The sequence below is a fragment of the Drosophila arizonae genome, chromosome 2, assembly GCF_054131065.1.
Source record: "Drosophila arizonae isolate 15081-1271.41 chromosome 2, UAZ_ARI_1.0, whole genome shotgun sequence".
Taxonomy (NCBI): Eukaryota; Metazoa; Arthropoda; class Insecta; order Diptera; family Drosophilidae; genus Drosophila; species Drosophila arizonae.
This window is the reverse complement of record NC_142922.1, coordinates 25,323,199-25,343,192: the sequence shown is the minus strand read 5'-3', so window position 1 is coordinate 25,343,192 and position 19,994 is coordinate 25,323,199. Positions and strand designations below refer to the sequence as shown.

Below are 19,994 nucleotides of genomic sequence, written 5' to 3'. Positions count from 1 at the left end.
AATGCAAACAGACCGCGCTGCCATCACCCCGAGCATTGCCATCTCAATCAAAGCAGCTGACGCGGCGTCTTCAATTGGTTTGAGCGGCAGCTGCTAAGGAGCACGAGGGCGTCGCCACCGGATGGATGGGGGCTGTGGTGCAATGGCAATACTCGAAATGTACTCAACAATAAGCTTCATAAGGCTGTTGCTTAGAAGTTTCTAATGCCGAAGTGCAGCGGGCGCGCGCCCTCAGCGATTGCTTTGTAAATATTTATATTTCTATATTTCACTTAAATTGTTATTAAGCCAATGGCGACCATCCAGCCTGATGGAATCACTTGACCTGGGCGCAAGTGGGCGAGCAGAAGCTGCAGCAGAAGGTGCTTGCCTGGCAACGTCCCTGGCACGTTGCTAATGTGCATGGCCATTAAGTGAGCGATGCGTGTTTTGTTTACGCAACGCGCACGCCCCGGGGAGGTAAACACTTTTGGCCCAGCAGTGTTGCATGTTGCGAGTGCAGCTGACAGGTGGTAAAAGGGCAAAGCGATGGCAAAAATCATATGAAGACCTGGTTGCTTAGCTAACGTCAACAATGGCAACAGCCAGCCAAGGCAACGCAGCAATATTAACAACAATAACAGCAACAACCTCAGCATCGGCCACAACGTCAACGGCAACGTCAATAATAATAACAATAACAGCAACAGCCACAGCAACAGCAACATCAATGGATAAGTCGAACTTCAGTTGGGAACTCTAAACAGAAGATCAAGGTAGCGTCGTCTGTATACATATGTATATTATGAAAATGAAATATTTTTCATAGAACTGTGCTACAAATTGAGCGAGGCGTTCAACATCTCAAAGCGTTTGTATTTGGCTTGCAGCATTTGGCAACAACCGCGGCCACAGACGTTGTCCCAAGTTACACAAAAGGATTTGCCGACTCCTGGCGCACACGAGGCGAGTCAACAGGGCACCGCACCGCATCGCATCGCACCGCAGACAACAAACAAGCGCGAAAACGAACTGCGCAACGGTAACTGAAATTGAAATTGATTGAAAAAACAACAACCACACGAGAAGAGCGGCAGGTGCCGGCAGCAGCAGCAGCAGCACCAGGAAGAACTCAAGCACACGCGGCAACGTTTCAGCGTTTGATGTGCAAACCTCTGCAGGAGCCAGCAAGCAAATAAACACACGCACATGCACACGCCAGCACACACACGTGCGTTGAAGTAGCCAGAGTTAACCAAGTCAACCGGAGGGTGCTCTCTGGCGAGGGGCGGCCTTGGGTGCGCCGCCATCATCAATGTCTTATATAGCGGGATCGCTGAGGTCCATCAATGCAGCGCAGCAGGACAATGAAAGCAGCGATGACGGCCGCATCATCAATGAGGATCCTCGGGTCGTTTGGCTAAAGACCATCATTGCCAACCAGCTGGGCGTGTTCCAGCCAGTTTACGTTAACACTCTGATTGCCAACAATAAGAGCGCTGTGGATGACTTTCTGAACAAGCGCTATGAGCGGCAGGCACATCTGGATCGCGTCATTATGTACGTGTGGCGGACGTTCTACGACAGGCTCGTGGAGGAGGAGATCACAGTGCTGGAGGAGCTGCCACGGCCCTCGATACCGATCAAGGAGAAGAAGAAGAAGGGCAAGGGGCGCAAAAAGGGCGGACAGGAGCCCGAGCAGGTGGCAGAGCAGGTGGAAGCCGAGCCAGCCGAAGGCACTGATCTAGAGACGGAGGCTGAGGGTGAGGCCGAGGGCGAGGAGGATGCCACACTTGTCAGCAGCAACAAAAGCTCAGCTCGGTCCAAGCGTAAGTAATCACATGTGCCCAAAGGACACTATTCCGCTTCTACACAAGCTAAATCAAAGCGACACGCTAACATTTGCGTCTGCTCTCGCCCCATTCATGCAGTCAGCTCTGATATGGATAACGGTAAATATATATATCGCATCCCTATTCAATTCTGTCTTTGTTCGTTGCGCCATTTTTAATTTGGAAACTTTTCTCGGCACCTTTTCCCTTGAGCACTCGAATGCAATGCATAAATTTAATACCCGTCCAACTTAATATCAAACCGGAATCTTTCTACTCCCTTTGATTCGCGCTGCCCACAGCACATCATAAATATTTAGGAGCCTCATTTCGGTTCGTCCGCCTAATATTCATTTCTTTTGCAACTTTTAATTTGAATTCGCGCCATGCCCACCATTTTCGTCGTTCGCGAATGCAGCTCATTTGATTTGCCTTGCCCGGCACAAAGATAAGACCAAAGTTTCGTTCCGCTCATTGCATTTAAATAGAACCAAAAACTTCCAGAACAATGGCAATGCAAATAGCCCAGCGACGCATCTTCGCATCGCACAGCACGTCAGTCACACGCTCACAGTCGCATGCACTTACCCGCCCTGCCAGTGAATTCGCTTGCCACGCCCATTCACCATGCCAATGCACCTAATCTAATCCTCCCATTACAATAGGTCGCAAAACCAAAAAGAAAAGCTACGTGCCGGTCTACATTGAGGTTAAGGTGGGTACCCACATCCAAAAGAAAAACTAATTAATTATAATAATTGAATAACAAACAAGCATACAACATACATAAATTAAGTTAAAGTTAATTTTTATTTTCCTGTGCTGAATATGGGGCATTATTGGTATATATGGATTTTCGAAAAAGTATTTAAGAAGCAAAAATAAAAGAGTGGCAGATAGATACTCTCTAATGTCCACATAGACATGTTCGCCGGTCCTTCTGTCCATCTGATTACCTGTCCGTCCCTTATTATGACTCCTAATGCACATAGCGATCTCATAAATCCTAAGAGTTGAAATTAAAAATGTATCTTTTAGTCCCAGTATCATACGCAATGCAAGCTTCTAATTTTCATTATGATTGATGAAATCATTTTTGTTTACCAAAACTGATTTCTATTCAAATTTAAATAAAAATGCTTGTAATGTATGTAGTAATGAATTGTATTCTGAAAATTAAACCCATTTACCCTAATTACACTATGAGCGTTTAATTAAGAAAGTGCATTAATGATTATTTAATTCGTTTATATAGGCATGTTGTTTTTATATGCGTATGTTGTTTGTTTTTCAAGCATAGTAGAATAATCAAGCATGATTTTATAAGTCTTTAAAATATACCCTATTAGCAATTACAAAATGAATTATCAATTTCAACGTAGCATTATTTACTTTCATTAACAGAAAATTGTTCCTGCTTATATTAAAACACCAATTCTTCATTGTCACTTTGGCGAGATGGAATCGCACAACTTTGATCCGAAAATCCGATATGTATATATTATGCGCAAAAATGCAAGAGAAATTCGTAAGTAAATCTTAAATCTAATCTACCTATATGTATAATAATAATATGTCTAAAATACTTAAATACATGTAATATATAGATAATAGTTATTTAATATAGCGCTACCAGCTTCATATATATTGACCCGAAATAAAATGAATTCCCATAGTTTATTTTACTATCATCATAATTATGATGCCGAAACGCATTCAACCTTTCATCTGATCATTAATTTTATTTATTCCTGCAGCCTGGTTCAAAGAGATATCGCAGTGCTTTGCCGAAATGCCATTATTGTTTCTATTGGGCTCCATTCGAGGCAACCTCATCGACGCGCTGCGACACGAATTAAAGATGGTAAGCCCCCTTAACTAGAAAGCCGGTCATCAGAATGCGCCACTTAATGCCGCAACACAATCCGCAAACCAAAATCACTCAAATTTGCGCCCTTTCGCTCATTTCACACCCCATAAAGCGTTGTTCAATCAATCAATAGCCTCGAAGCAGTTGCCATTGTTTCCGATGTGAGTTCCACTCGATGCCCTTTGTCCTTCCTTCGTGCGTCCGTCTTCGTTTATCCGTCCAAGCTTAACCGCAAAACAAAATGTGACGAATTGTAATTAATTCCTAAAACAAGGCAGTCATCTATCAAAATGGACGCTGTGGCGAAAGATTTTTGCGCTTCGGTGCACAACAGGCGGTTGGCTTTGGGTGGTGGGGGGTCATGAGGATATGGCGTGAGCCCGCTCACGCCACAATGCCTTAAGCGGACAGCTCCGGCACAAATTGCTTCATCATAGCCTCAAAATGTGCTGCGGTTTCCATTAGGCTGGATGGCTGACTCAACCCCCCCTGTACTTCACCCCGCCACCCGTAAGACTTGGCAGCTTGCAAATTTTGCGGTCGGTGAGAGGCCAAACGGGCCCCAACTGCCATAATATTTGCCTTTTGCATGAAAATAAATTGGGAATTTGTCGAAAATTGTGAAAATTGGTTTTGCCAAATCAACGCGGCAAATCAATTAGATTGCCTGCACATTGCAGACTCTGCCTATTAGAACAACATATGAAATTTTGCATTTTTATTTTGTTTTTATTTTCATTCCATTGCAGGTTTACAATAGCGCCTTTCGATTTCAATTTCGCGAACCGGACACCGCGGATACCCAGCAAAAGGAGGGTAATGAAACCCAGAGGGAGGGTGGCGGCGCGGGCGGAGCTGGTGGCGCTGGTGATGCTGGCGAGAATGTTTCCAGTGAGGCCAAGGAATCGGGGCCGGGTCTATTGGAGCTTTCCAAACCATCGGAATTTCGTTTGAAAGCGCTTAAACAACAAAAGTATTTAACTTTTAACAAAGGCAGCGCGGCAACGCGTTCGCTTTGCCAGGGATTTTTTCTGCTTTTTTTAAAGCTTTTTTTTTCCTCTGCATTGGAGTAGGGGTAATAGGAGGGCGTACCGCCCGCGCTTTATTGGTTTTGTGCTGACTGAAGTGCTTTCTCCAACTGGCTTTTTGTTTTTCTGGTTTTTCACTCATACTCTTCTTCTCGTGCACATTTTGTTTGCCCTTTGTTTTGCATTTATCACTGTTTACCATCGATGTGGCTACAGTTTCTTTTCTTTTCTTTTTTTATTTTTTATTTTGTGAATCCTGCATAACCCTTTTCGCACATAAATTACAGCGCATCCGATAAGAATTTTTATTTTTAATCGGATTTCATGCTACCATCAACGGCGCCAGCTTCAGCGTAGACACTGTTGTAGTTGTTGTTGTTGTTGTTTGTGTTGTTGGTGTTGTTGGTGTTGTCGCTTCTGTTGTCTCTGTCCCCCTCGCCATCGGTGGGGAAGTCAACATTTATGGCACATCCTGGCGGGAGCCTCACTCACCCGCGAATTGGGTTTTCATTGCTCTTGCTGTGGCCCCAGCTCAAACTGCCACTTGACCAGTGAAAGCGGCTCAGTCCGTCCTTTTTAGGCATGCACTCGTTCATTAAAAATTCTTTGGTCGCTTGGCAGCCAGCGCAATCGGAGAGGATTCCTTTTCCGTCCGCTTTGCCCTCTTTGTTGTGCTTTGTTGGTATTTGCTGCTCATTTCGCTTATCAGCGGCTTTTCATTACGCATTGTGTTAATTTTACATGTTAAGCGCCTTTAATTATGTTCATTTATTCATTTATTTATTTATTTATTTTTCTTGTATATGATAGAAAACAAAAGGCACTGGAAGCAGCAGCCAAGAAGGCGGCGCAGGCCAAGTTGGCTGCAGGCGGAGACGACGAAGATGAAGTGCAAAGTGCACCCATGGAAATACCATCATCGTCTGAGGAGGAGGGTAAGTCGATTGCCCGAAATTTCGATAGCCATCGAAAATCTATTGACGTCAATCCACAGTGGAACAGAAACCAGAAAAACTGACCATTGCTGAGCGCTGGGAGAAGCTCTTGAATGAGACCAAGGCCAAAGTGGTGGCGGAGCGCATGGCTGAAGAGGCGACTCCTCCGCGCATTAATCCCATACTGCGTCGGCTGCTGAAGGAGATCGATGAGTTCGACAGCGAAATCGTGTGGACGATCAATCACATTGTATGGGCCTTCAATTTGCCATCGTCCTATGTGCTGCCCGGCCAGGAAGAAACTGAGTTCGAAGAAGCGCTCATACGTGTGCCTGTGGACCCTAAGAAATTGGACTTGATTCCAACCTATACACAAGGTCAGCTCGAGGATGTCGTCGACGGTTGGATGAAGTATCTGAATAAAACAATGAAGGCCCTGAAGGATGCCAAGCTGGACGAGTTCACCCCCATGGCAGAGTACCGCTACTGGCATAAGATGGAGATCGACCTCTATGGCACGCTGGAGCAATTGAAAACTGAATTTGTGATGGCCGTACTTAACCGCCTTGCCAGCGATGGATCTAAAGTGCTCGTCGAGTGGAATAAGGTACTAGCCAAAACAGAGGAGCGATTCAAATTAGCGAAGGAGAACTCGGACTATCTGGGCACAGTGACGGACTACCTGGAGGTATGATGTAAATCGTGTTCTATATACGCTATATATAGCAACAAACTGATTTTGTCTCTTTAGAAAATACAAAACTATGACAGCATGAAAATGGCCATAATGCAGATTCCAAATGTTATGGTCGGCTTACGGCACATCTGGACTATGTCCAGCTACTACTGCCGCGATCCCGAAATGCAAGTGTTACTCTGTGAAATATCGAATGTCTTCGTGCAGAAGGTGAAGAAAATTATTAATTTTGACAATATATTTCGGTGAGTAGATAATGATATAGAAGGATAAAAAGGTTACTCCAACCGATTCATAAATATTCAGCTATTCGGCATCTTTTACATATGAGACAGCGAACAACTGCGCAAACCTTCTGCGCTGCTGGAAACAGGCCTACAATGTGAGCCGGCAGCACATTGAGGAATCTGGGGCCGGCTCCCGTTGGGAATTCGATCGCGTAGCACTCTTCAATGAGGTCAATCACATATACCAAGTGGCCATGGACATTGCATATGTTGGGCGGGTGTTCATACAGTACGAGAACTTGTTTGGACGGAACCTGAAGGCACTGATCACCGATCCCGCAATTGTGGACAATCTCATGCGGAAAATCTATCGCTTGCTGGATGATCTGATTCGGAGCGTCGATTATGATATGTTTCTGCCCAGCAATTGGGAGAACTGGGAGTACTCGCTGGAGCAGTTCAATAAACGACTTGAGAGTCTCGAAATAGATGCCAAAGCGGTTATCGATCAGAGCATTAATTCCTTACTGTCAGCCCAGAAGGGTATCAAGCTGCTCGTCAATGCAAACACCATAGACACGCGCCAGGTTCTGCAGGAATTCGTCTCCACGAAACATGAGAATCTACTGCGATTTTTCGTGAGCGAGATTAATAACGTAGAAACCGTGTTCATGGTACGTTCTGTCTGTTGTTCAGTTAATGTGTATTCTTGATTCAGAATTGTCCCATTCTTTTTACAGAAACATAAGAAAACTCCCCCAATGCCAAAATTGCAGCCTGCTAAAATTAGCGCCATCTGTTGGGCGCGTTTGTTGGGCAGAAGGCTAAAAAACTCGGTCCTGGCATTCAAAACCGTAGAGGACGATCCGGCAATGCAGAATAGTTTCCTAAAGCGCAGCGCATTTAAGCAATACTTTGAACTGATGACGACTATGTTCCAGTTCGAAAAGGTGCTTTTTGAGAAGTACATGCAGAACTCCACTTTTATGATCAATCACACCAACCGCTCCAATATACTGAGTATACAAATATGCGTTAACGACACTCGTAAGTAGACATTATATTGACCATTGAGTATTCAACCCACGAAATTATCTCTTTCTGAAGTCAACTACATATCGGAAGCGTCCCAAACACTGAGAGCCAAGAGCCGCGTGAATTCTGTACTGCAAATGCACTCCTCCCAATATGGTGGTAGTCTGAGTCTCATGGATGTCAGCTCTGATGATGGTGATGGAGAACAATCCATGAGTTTCTATGAGGAAGACGACGATGACGAGCAGGCCGCTGTGGATGCCGCTCAAATAGGTGTCATGTGTAAAATTAATCGGTTCACGGTACTCACAGCGATGATCATGTGGATGGTAGGGAAGACGCGGCATGCGAATTTGCAGCTGGGCAAGGCGAATGCCTTTTTAGCTGCCATGAAGGAGCGAAAGCCAAAAGATATCACAGCTCGAGATCGTGAGTGCATGCAGACATGTGATTGTAAGTATTTCATCAACAATCAACCTGTTTATACAATACACCTTTTGGTTAGTGTGAGCTCGATTTATATGCATAGAATTTAACAATCAGAAGTTTACTTGGACCTTTTTCACATGTATCGATTTCAATACATCATAAATGAATTTTAGTTTCATATGATAGACAATATGATAGATACATTTCTAACATCCGTCACTATAATGTAGTTCAGATCAGAACTTCTTTAGTTTCACAGCTCGTTGAGTCCAGGCAAAGATCTGATTATAAGAGTATATCAATCAATAATTATTAAAATTGTTATACTTAAATATTGCTAATATATTTCAACAACATTTTGAGGAGACAATATTTTGAATGAAGCTTGTAAACAAGTTTTCTTTTATTCCAGTACTCATCCATGCGGAATCGCAACGCATGTTGCCCATCTGGCGGGAGCTGGTTGGCGAAAAGGTGCTAATCGAGTACGATACGCAGTTTGTGGTGAACCTAAATCGTGAGGTATTCGACACAATGTTCGAGGGACAGCTCTTTGAACAGCTGGGCTTTACGCTGCCCGCCGTACTGCGTACGGCGATCATGAGAAAGGACATTCTCTTCAAGGACTACGAGAAACTGTCTGAGGTCATCAATCGGTACAATACAATTATTAGCAACTTGTCAATGTCTGAGGTGGTATTTTTGCGAGAGCACATCTACGACACGGAGCTGTTCATACAAATGGGCGTGGGGCGCTTCACCTGGATATCGTTCAATATTGCCAAATTCTGCGATCAGATCAACTCGCAGCTGCGCAAGCTGACCTCGATAGTGTCGCAAATCAACTTCATTCGACGGGACCTGCGCAATCGTATCGATCAAATCAAAAGATTTAATCTGTTTAACCTGGACGAAGAATGGGCTCGAATGAATGAGTCGATCGCCAGTGTATCACATAGTATTGTAGCACCCGCAAAGAGCACAATGGCACGCACCTTCAAGTCCATGACAGGGGAAACAGTTATAATGCTGCAAGCCGATGATGATCTGGATGCGCAGAAGATTATTGAAGAACGGGCTTGTGGAAAGGGAGTGTACGATTGCCAGGGCTATTTTGAGCTCTTGGAGTCGTCGCGCAATCAGAAGGCGGCGCAAATGAAAAAGCTGTACGATTCCCTGGGGCCAGTGCTAATCAAGCTGGAGAGCTTAGTCCTGGGCACATTTACGGGCCGGTCGGAAAAAATGCGCAATTACTACGAGTTTTGGGAGGAGGAGACTTACAAGTGCATTGTTGAGTAAGTTAAAATCGTCAATAACTATATCTAAATGTGGGTATATATAAATATATGAAAATGTATTTCTCAGCATGACCTTTGAGAATTTGAAATGTTATATTAATCGACTGCTTTCGAATGAGCCCATGTTTGAGGTGGATGCCGTACTGCTCATGTCCGAGATTGTTTTGGAGCCGTCCGCCAATGAGCTGCAGAACATCATCATAACAGCAGCCAAGGACTACCTGACGCGGTAAGTCCTTAATTCCATGATTCAATACAGACTATTTGCTAACCGCGGCCAATCCACAGCATAAAAATATTCACACGCTGGATGTCCGGCACTTGTATCAACTGTCCGCTGCTGGATGCTGGCACCCAGTGGAAATATAACTATACGTTCTTCGAGGACGTAATGAACATCAAGGATGTGGTGAATCTCATTATAAATATACACGAGCTAGCCGCAAAAATTGTGAATGAAGCCAAGAGCTTTGTGTCTCAGTGAGTATAAATTGATTTTAGGTCAAAAGAAGTCTACAAAGTATGTCCATGATTATATATGCCTATGATTTCATCTGATTGTATCAGATTTCGCAAGTACTTCAATCTGTGGGCCTTTGAGAAGGACGTTATATGCCAAAAGTTTGTGGAGCGCCAGGTGACACTTGTCGAAATCGATGAGAAATTTACATTTTACTCGAGCATTGTGGAAACCTTGGATCAAATGCGCAAGTACCATGACGTCAGATGTGTGCGCATAAATTTGAGTCCATTGCTGGAAAGCATCAAGCAACATGCCAAGCAATGGTGCACCATATTGGGCGAGGAGTTGTTGCAGCATGTCATCGACAATATGCGGACCATGCGAAACGAAATCAAAGTGAGCAGTCAAATACCACCACATGGCATCAGTCCCACAGCCAGCTCAGTATGTTTCTGTTACTGTTTCTGTTTCTCCAATCTCTTATAGTTGCTGAGTCTGAATCTTAACAAGACCACACGCGAGCTGGAGGACTTTAAGCTGGTCATGCAAACCATCGCCACCGTTCAGTCGACAACGTTGACAAACGAACAGAAAATACATGAGATGCAGGAGACCTTCACAGTGCTAAGTGAGCACCAAATCACGGTAAGCCTTCACGTTGGAGCCGAACATTAAGCAAAGATTGTAAATATTTCCTAAAAAGTATATTCCTGACTGAGACATATTCTCCTTTCCCCAAGTTCTATACCTTTCATTACATTAGTGTTACAGAACTTTCAAAGTCAGACATATTCTAAATCCGTATCGATGCGTGATAGAATGATATCGTTAGGTCCTATAGACTCTATTTGAACAGCATTGGCAACTGGCTTAGCGGAATTCGCTAATGCCGAGTAAGTTGTTCGAGGCACATATTTGTGTATTCAAATGAGCTGTTTTGGGAATCCTTTTAGAATCTCTTAAAGCCTTTGTGGCCGGCAGCAGCAGCTACACACTGTTTACATATGCATATTTCGTGGCCAGAGAGTGGAGCATGATTTGAAAATAGCTTTCCGCATGCTGGCATGGTGCAGACTCACACACACACACACACACACACAAATACAGACACACAGTTACACACATAACGGTTACATAAACTCGACATTGGAACTAGACACAGACAGCGGGTGGCAGCAGTTAGCTGCTAACGGTACTTTGCTGGGCCAGTCATTTCCGTCCGTTCTGCATTTTTCGCTTGTGGCGCTCTGTATGTCCACCATTTTCGGATTCGTTCATTTATTGATTGCAATTCGTTGCGGCAACGGCGCTTAGCTCTCTGGCTCAGACAACGACGGAATTAACTTGCATTTTATATAAATTAATGAATGAATGAACAAATGTACATTCACACACACACACACACACACACACACACACACACACACACATACAACACAACACTGCAAATACTGCAAAGGCCATATGAAAATTTATGCAATGACGACCAATTGCGGCGACGGCACTGAAAGCTTTGCATTTTTTTCAATACCTCGTAATCACATAAAAAGAGTTACTGGGTCTGTAGAGTTACTTGTAACAGGTGGTTCAGCTCAAGTAGGAGACTATTCAAGAATACTTAGAAAGGAATTCCATTAATATTTGGCAGGCGATTATTATAAAAGTTCTTGGTTACAGGGTATGCTCAAGTCGACTACTCAGGCTAACTGACCACTCTTTTATTCAGAGCTTTCTGCGTGTTGCAGTTGCGGTTGCGGAAACGACACTTGGCTGCTCGTTAGTGAAATTCGGCACTATTCATGATTATTATTTGCACTCAGCAATAATTGAAGGCCACCGCCTAATTCGACTGTGGGCGGGGCTTTGTATTGTTTCTTTATTTATTATTTTTTTTTTTTTTTTAACGAATTTTGTTCTTCTGCTCTTCGCAGTTCTCGTACGAAGACATGCTGATGGCCCATCATCTGGAGAAGCGCTGGAAGCGTCTATTTCTATCGGCATTGTATCGCTCGGAGAAGCTGCAACCAATTAAACAGAAGTTCGCAGAGATGACTACAGGAGAAATCGAAATTTTCTGGGACGATGTAAGTTGTCAAGTCAATGCCAGGCACCACTCCTTGACGAATGAGAGCCAGTGAAAAGTGTGTGTGTGGTGGGGGTGGTGGGGGGCGTGGTGTGGGTGGCTGCGCTTTGCTTTGCTGGCTTCCCTGCATTTCCGCAATTTTGCGTTTTCTGCAATTCCGTTTTGTTTCCCTCTATTATTATTTCCTTTCGATGGCATTTTAATTGGATTTTTCCGCCCCCCCAACCATTATTGTCAATTGTTAGTGGCAACGGTGCCGTCAGCGTAAAATGAATTAACTTGAAGTGTTTATTATTTGAATTAAGGCGTGAGCAAAGAATCGAGGCGTATGCCAGTGGGACTCCTGCACAAAGCGCAACAATCAAATGCTGCTATTCGACAAGTGTCCTGGACTAATATTGCGTTTTCCTTTCTTTCCTTTCCTTTCTTTCCTTTGCTTTCGATTGCAACAGCTGGAGGAATTTATCAAGGACTGGGATGAGAACGGTCCCGGCTCCTGCGGCCCAGAGCTGGAGCGCGGCGTGCGTCTGATGGATCCATACAGCCAGAAATTAAATGAACGAGAGCTACGGCGCCAGGAGCTGGCCAACGCGGAGCGTCTGTTCGACATGCCCATGGTGGACTATCACGAATTCTCACGTGTGCAAACCGAATTCGAGGGACTGCAAATAGTAAGGACATTCATTTAACAGTAACCCCAAAGGACTTTAACACCTCCAGTTTTGTAGATCTTCAAGCTGTACAGGGCCCAAAAGAACGCTCGCGAGATCTGGGGCAAGACTCTGTGGGTCGATTTAGATCCCAATTTTCTCACCGAGGGCGTCGAAAGCTATCTGAAGGAATTCCGTAAAATGCCCAAGGCGGTAAGTCACGCCCCTGCGGCGCTTCGAATAAAAACTTGGACTAATTGGTAAAGTTTTCGGCAGTCCTGGAGTTTTTCATAAAATTGCAGAGGCGTTAAAACAATAACAAGCAAATGCTTTTCAGCTAAGCGTTCAGTTTACTTTGATACCCTGCTTCTGCATGGCAGCTCGACGGGTGTACCTTTTACCTTCCATTGTCTGCCCAGAACTCAAAGGGAAATATAATACTCGCATCACGGTCAGTTGTTAGCAGTTGGTAGTTTATGAGTTTCGTATAGATCTTGAGCAGCTGAGAGCCAGTCAACTTTATAAAGCATGTCTAATGGTCGAACTCCATGCAATTCTTGACTTTTCTTTTACGACAAACAAGTAAAGTGAAATTTGGCCTAGCAGCGTTGAAATTTCGCACCTAAACTGATTATGACAAATTGATTTATTTACTTCACTAACAAGTTTCTGAGGAATTTCACTCCGTCCAGGCCAAAAGTTTGTCGCGCCAAAAAGTTTTGTTCATTCAAATGAACCGAGTTGTTGTTGAAAAGTGGCTGCAACTGGGCCAGCAGAGGGTGAGGGTGAGGGTGAGGCTGTGAGTGGGCCGGGCTGAGTTTGTGGAACGGCATTCGTATCTCTAAATAGTGATTACATGCATAGATTAGCATGCAAACTATTTCATTAGTTTATCATTAATATAAATAGCGCGGCGAACACAAATTTGAATATAATCAGTTGGCATGCACTCATTTTAATGCAGTTTTTATAATGCATAATTTTCGACGGGCCTCGCAGCCACATGTCGTTGTCGGCAGCCATGGCATAATCAGTGTCCCAAAATGCAAATCAATTTGTTCAATATTGAAAATAATTAAAATGCCAACGGGTGTCGTCCGATATCGACTGCAGTCGACATACTCTCTCGACTCCTGCTGCTACAATTGCTGCTGCTCGTCCTCCTCGACTTGTTGACAATCTTCCACTCCCCGCTGTGTCGCTGGGCTGGATTTTAATTTATGCCCGCACTGTTTCGCTCAAGCCATGCATTCCATGTGCATGTGCAAACATTCATAGAGAGACGAGAGCAGCGTGTGCAGAGTGCAAATGTAAACAGACTGCGCATTTTGGCAAACTTAACAAGCCCGCTGCCACTGACCAAAACCCAACCGAGCCACCGAGCCACCGAAGCCACAGGCGCAGCGCTTGTGTCATAATTCAATTCGGCTGTAACCGCAGCTGACAGCAACCGACCACCGCACTATTGTTTCAACTGATTTGACGTAGCTAACTAACCGTTTATCGTCTACACACACACACACACACTCATGCATACATCCTCGCTCGCCCTGTAGGTGCGTATGCTGCCCACTGGCCAGCAGCTGGAGCTGCACATGAAGCAGTTCAAGGCCACAGTTCCGCTGATGGTCAGCCTCAAACATGAGGCGCTGCGCGAACGCCATTGGCACCAGCTGATGGAGAAGACGGGCCAGTTTTTCGATATGTCGCCCAACCGCTTCACACTGGACAATATGTTCGGCATGCAGTTGCACAAGTATCAGGATATCGCCGAGCAGATCCTCACCAATGCCGTCAAGGAACTGCAAATCGAGCGGGGCGTACGCGCCGTGGAAGAGACCTGGGGCTCGATGTCGTTCAAGGTCAACAAACACTTCAAGGGCACCGAGGACCGCGGCTGGATCTTGGGACCGGTGGACGAGATAATGCAAGTCCTTGAGGACAATGCCATGAACTTGCAGTCAATGGGCGCCAGTCAGTAAGTTTCCGATATGAGATGATGCGGACCCTCTACTAATTCATAACTAATTCATCGACAAGCCAAACCCTTATTTGTCCTAAGACTTGTATTCATTTAGATTACATTTAGATATGAGGGCATCTCCGAGATTGATATATGTTTATTATATTTGCTGTTCGTCTGCAGATTCATTGGCCCATTTCTGGAAACTGTCAACCGCTGGGAGCGGGCCCTCGCGCATGTCTCCGAAATCATCGAGGAGTGGCTGATCGTACAGCGAAAGTGGCTGTACTTGGAGGGCATTTTTATTGGCGGCGACATACGCACACAGCTGCCGGAGGAGGCGCGCAAATTCGACGAGATTGACAAGTCGTATCGCAGGGTAAGTATTTGCTGTTTGGTATGTATTTGTTTATCCTGGTTGTTTGCCCCACTGCTACAGCCACTGCTACAGCCACTGCCATGGCCAAAATATCTACTCAATTTATTTGAGTTGATTTAATGTGCGCCGACAATATGGCGACGCCTTACTTAACGGTAAACATAATACGCATGCAAACGACCACTTTGCGTATTCGTAATTGTGTTGCCATACGACTACTGCTACAAATACACATACGCACACACACACACACGCGCATACACGCTACATACTTACATTTCCAACATCCTACAACCATACATCACACAAACGCACCGTTAGACGGCACAGTGTTTGCCAAAGCCAAAGGCTTTCACCTTCATATGCGACACACACACACACACACACCTACACATTGTTCTCCATGTGTTTTTGCCATAAGTTTGTGTATGTGGGCGTGTGATTTGTGCTTGTGTTTGTGTGTTAGACGCTTAACTTCACTTAACCTTGCTCGCCACTTGCTTCGTTTGCTTTACGTTTCATTTGCAACATTTGCCGACATATTTGATGCCATTTATGAAATGATTTATTATTTTGATTTGCTTTCGACATTCGTATTACCGTGATACCCTTCCACAGCGAATGTGCTCTTTAAGATTTTCATGCTGTTGACATTTCTGTGAAATGTGAAATAATGTTTCTTCGTTTGTCTTTAAATTTATAGTTAACCTTCAAATGGGTTGTTTATAAAATAAAATATAATTTTAAAGTGTGTTAAATATGAAGTAAACAGAAATTAATACCATACCCATATTATATACATATATTACATATTCTTATATTCATTTTAGGATCCTAATAACTCTTCTTCAGCAGAAGATTTATGCAGAAGATTCATTAACTGTTATTATTAATTTGAGATTTAAAATATTATTCAAGGGTATTCGAGCAAGTGTGTTTGTCAAGCTATTATTATTATATTTTGTTTTCGTATTGTGCTTGATATGGTTGATTGTTGTTGTTGTTGGTGTTATTGTTGCTGATGTCCTCATTGCTTTTCACAATAATTTACTGCTCTAACTGCTGCTTCCTCTTCCACTGCAGATCATGGTCGATTGTGCCAAAAATCCGTTAGTGGTGCCATTTTGTGCAGTGCCCGGACGTTTAGTGGATATACAAGGTCTAGGAATTGGCTTGGAAAATTGTCAGAAGTCGTTAAACGAATATTTGGACTCGAAGCGTCGCATTTTCCCGCGTTTCTATTTCATATCCACCGATGAGCTGCTCTCGATTTTGGGCAGCAGCGAGCCATCTGCAGTGCAGAACCACATCATTAAGGTGGGTCGAAGTTCCAGGCCATGTGTGAATATGTGGGTGTGTGGGTGTGTAGGTGTGTGGGTGTGTATATGTGGGCAGTTGGGTGGAGATGAGTCTGACAACAACAGATTTGCTAAACTGCCAGCCACATTATTTTTATAGTGACTGACTGTGTATGTGTGAGTGTGTGTGTGTGTGCCTGAGTGTAAGAGAATCTTGCCATAAAAGTTAATGTCACTGTTTATGCGTTCTGGCCAATGTCCAAGGCGGAAATTACGCCATTTGTGCAGCACATGCACTGCTCCCTCCCTGCCCACAGGCCAGAGCCGTGGTAAATTTTTATGAATTTATTTGGCTTATAAATAAAAATGTATTCCTGCGCATTGATTTCACAATTTTCATTCCGCTTCCGCAGATGTACGACAATATCAAGTCGCTGCGCCTGGTCAAGGAGGGCGCTCATACAATTGTTACCGCCATGATATCCAGCGAGGGTGAGGTCCTGGAGTTTCGAAATTTCCGTAAGTACGCCCGACTCCCCATCACTTCCGCACCAGCTCTTTAGATCAGAGAGAGAGAGAGAGATAGAATGAGAGAGACAGAGAGGGAGCGAGAGTCCCTACGCACTGATTGCCAATTTTAAAATTGAACTTTTTTATGGCTCTGCTCTTCGGCTGGCTGACTGGCTGGATGGCTGGCTGGAACGCTGGCCAATTTCTTTTAATTAATTTGAAGCCAGTCGGCGTTGCCGTTATCCCCTGCTGGAGATGATTGCGCATTCGATTGCTGTTGCTGGTGCTGTTGTTGTTGTTGTTGTTGTTGTTGTTGTTGTAATTTGGGTACTTTGATTTTTATTGTTTTTGTATACACTTATTGATATTGGCGACTGGGGTTTATTTATGTGGTTATGCCATTTGCTGTTATTGTTTTTGTTTACAGCCCGGGCCCAGGGTCGCGTGGAGCATTGGATGAACGATGTGCTGGATGAGATGCGGCTCTCGAATCGATATGTAACTAAGACGTGCGTCTACGACTACGGCACCGATCTGATTATTTCAAGGTAAGTGAACAACATTAAATATATATGTATACGGAATGTTTATAAGCATGTTATGATGGCCGTGGCCCGTCGTCCGGCTGATACCGAATTCCGCACTCAACTTAAACTCCCGCTTATTTCGGGCGGCTTTTATGGCCAGCGATTTCCATTGAGACAGTAAGCCTGCGGCTGTATAATTTTGTCATTTGGTGCGATTTATTATATTATTTTGTATGAGCTGGGGCCGGGAAGCATGTCTCGGCATATTTATGGCCAATTGCATTAAATTGACACTCATTTGGCACTTTCGATTTCCACAGGCCGGACTGGTTAATGAACTACCAGGGCATGGTGGGCTTGGCTGCCAGCCAAGTCTGGTGGACGGCAGAGGTGGAGGAGGCGTTCGATCAGGCCCAAAATCACGGCAACATGCGCGCCATGAAGGACTTCCTCATGAAGAGTAACTATCAAATTGAGGAGCTCGTTCTGAAAGTGCGCTCCAATCTGTCGCGCAACGATCGATTAAAGTTCAAGGCGATATGCACGATTGATGTGCACGCTCGGGACATTATCGATAACTTTGTGCGCGACAATGTGCTGGATGCCAGCGAGTTCAGCTGGGAGAGTCAGCTCCGCTTCTACTGGGTCAAATTCTACGACAACCTGCTGGTGCTGCAGTGCTCGGGCAGTTTCGATTTCGGCTATGAGTACATGGGTCTCAATGGCCGTCTGGTGATCACGCCGCTGACGGATCGCATCTACCTAACCATTACCCAGGCACTGCTAATGAACCTCGGTGGGGCACCAGCCGGTCCTGCTGGCACAGGCAAAACGGAGACCGTCAAGGATCTGGCCAAGGCCATGGGTCTGCTCTGTGTGGTCACCAATTGCGGCGAGGGAATGGACTTCCGGGCTGTCGGTACCATTCTGTCTGGTCTAGTGCAATGCGGTGCCTGGGGCTGCTTCGATGAGTTCAATCGCATCGACATATCGGTGCTCAGTGTAATCTCTACGCAGCTGCAGACGATACGCAACGGATTGATACGGAGGCTCAAGCGTTTTGTGGTGCGTACAGTGAATACTGAAGATATGAGAAAGCTTTCTAATCTTAATCCCCGCAGTTTGAAGGCGTTGAAATAAGTTTGGATCCCAAGTGCGGCGTATTCGTAACCATGAATCCGGGCTATGCAGGCCGTACCGAATTGCCGGAGTCGGTGAAAGCTTTGTTCCGCCCAGTGACCTGCATTAAGCCTGACTTGGAGCTCATCTGCCTGATTTCGCTGTTCTCCGATGGCTTCCTCACGGCCAAGGTGCTGGCCAAAAAGATGACGGTGCTGTATTCGCTGGCCCAGGAGCAGCTCTCCAAGCAGTGCCATTACGATTGGGGCTTGCGCTCTCTGAACTCTGTGCTGCGTATGGCTGGCGTCATGAAGCGTCAGTCGGAGGATCTGCCCGAGGCTGTGGTGCTGATGCGTGTGCTGCGGGACATGAACTTTCCAAAATTCATATTCGAAGATGTACCTCTCTTTTTGGGTCTTATCAAGGATCTCTTTCCTGGTATCGATTGCCCACGAATTGGCTACCCAGACTTCAATGCTGCCACTCGAACCGTCCTTGTCAACGATGGCTACATACTGTTGCCCGATCAGGTGAGCCCCTTTGTCACTGGCCCTGTGCGTGTGCAGCTTTTGCCAAGTCATGACATGGCTGACAAGCAAAAAGCAACCGGCCAGGGCTGATGGCAATAGCAACAGCAGCGGCAACAGCAACAGCAATAGAACTAGTTGCTGAAGTTGTCCTGCTGCAGTCCTGTTGTTACCGTTGACACTTTGACACTTTGTAAATTGCCCTCCCTCGCATAATCGCAAATAGCGGAAATGTTACAAAGCATTTTGCTGGACGGGGTTGGACACAACTTGCCCGTGCCCTCATGCGTTTGCCTACATCTAATTTTAACTTTTGTCCTCTTTGCTATTTCCTATCTATCTATCTGCTTTCTGCTGACAATTTTCCCTAATACAATTTTCTGTACTCTCGACTCCACCTGGCCATTTTTGCCATTTTCATCAAACAAAACGTTGCACAAATGTCACACACAATGTCAACTGCTGGCCAACTGATGTCATGACGACCTTCTCTTTTACCGCCCGCTGGCGACATCATTTATGACAACCAACTCCCAACAACGCCAACAATGGAACGGCACCGAACGCCTTCACCTTTGCCTTTTGCCCTCAAACTCGCACTCGCACTCGCACTCGCACCCGGCCAACGACAGGAAGACAAAGTGGTGCAAATGTACGAAACCATGATGACCCGCCACTCGACCATGCTTGTGGGCCCAACAGGTGGCGGCAAAACTGTCGTCATAAATGCTCTGGTCAAAGCGCAGTGCCACATGGGCCTTCCCACCAAGTGCCTTGTGCTTAACCCTAAGGTAAGTGGTCTGCCATTTTAATGTCCCCCACTCACATACCACACTTTAAGTTGCCCACTTTTCATATACTCTGCATGATGCCGAAACGAAATAGCTTAGCTCATATACCTTCAACATCAAAATATTCCTATACATTTTTCTCTATCTATATACAATATTATACAATTAAAATCGAAAAGCCATATATGAGGTATTGCTCTTAAAAATAATTATGAGCTAAAAATTGTTCGTTAGTAAAAATAGAAAATATTGTAATTAGGGCATTCAGTGTTCGTTGGAATGATTTTAATTCGTTCGTGTTTGTCTTTGTGCTGCATGAAGCTCTTCCATTTTGGCCCTCCCCGTTTAGCAGCG

General features: G+C 44.9%; 1 protein-coding gene across 1 annotated transcript in view; it reads left to right on the top strand.

The window, feature by feature from the left end:
• The first annotated feature begins 272 nt into the window (after positions 1-272).
• Positions 273-19,994, top strand: part of Dhc98D (Dynein heavy chain at 89D) — a 34,793-nt gene continuing 15,071 nt past the window's right edge. Inside the window, exons 1-27 of the mRNA XM_018018783.2 lie at positions 273-1,808; positions 2,477-2,526; positions 3,216-3,339; positions 3,569-3,675; positions 4,431-4,654; positions 5,520-5,644; positions 5,704-6,332; positions 6,396-6,586; positions 6,648-7,242; positions 7,309-7,615; positions 7,676-8,056; positions 8,445-9,327; positions 9,398-9,559; positions 9,619-9,810; positions 9,898-10,189; positions 10,280-10,438; positions 11,725-11,877; positions 12,329-12,547; positions 12,605-12,739; positions 14,083-14,504; positions 14,673-14,868; positions 15,952-16,185; positions 16,580-16,685; positions 17,104-17,224; positions 17,524-18,268; positions 18,325-18,852; positions 19,482-19,640. Of these exons, the coding sequence (XP_017874272.1) occupies positions 1,295-1,808; positions 2,477-2,526; positions 3,216-3,339; positions 3,569-3,675; positions 4,431-4,654; positions 5,520-5,644; positions 5,704-6,332; positions 6,396-6,586; positions 6,648-7,242; positions 7,309-7,615; positions 7,676-8,056; positions 8,445-9,327; positions 9,398-9,559; positions 9,619-9,810; positions 9,898-10,189; positions 10,280-10,438; positions 11,725-11,877; positions 12,329-12,547; positions 12,605-12,739; positions 14,083-14,504; positions 14,673-14,868; positions 15,952-16,185; positions 16,580-16,685; positions 17,104-17,224; positions 17,524-18,268; positions 18,325-18,852; positions 19,482-19,640 (7,953 nt within the window). The 5' untranslated portion in view covers positions 273-1,294. The remainder of the gene's footprint in view (positions 1,809-2,476; positions 2,527-3,215; positions 3,340-3,568; positions 3,676-4,430; positions 4,655-5,519; positions 5,645-5,703; positions 6,333-6,395; positions 6,587-6,647; positions 7,243-7,308; positions 7,616-7,675; positions 8,057-8,444; positions 9,328-9,397; positions 9,560-9,618; positions 9,811-9,897; positions 10,190-10,279; positions 10,439-11,724; positions 11,878-12,328; positions 12,548-12,604; positions 12,740-14,082; positions 14,505-14,672; positions 14,869-15,951; positions 16,186-16,579; positions 16,686-17,103; positions 17,225-17,523; positions 18,269-18,324; positions 18,853-19,481; positions 19,641-19,994) is intronic.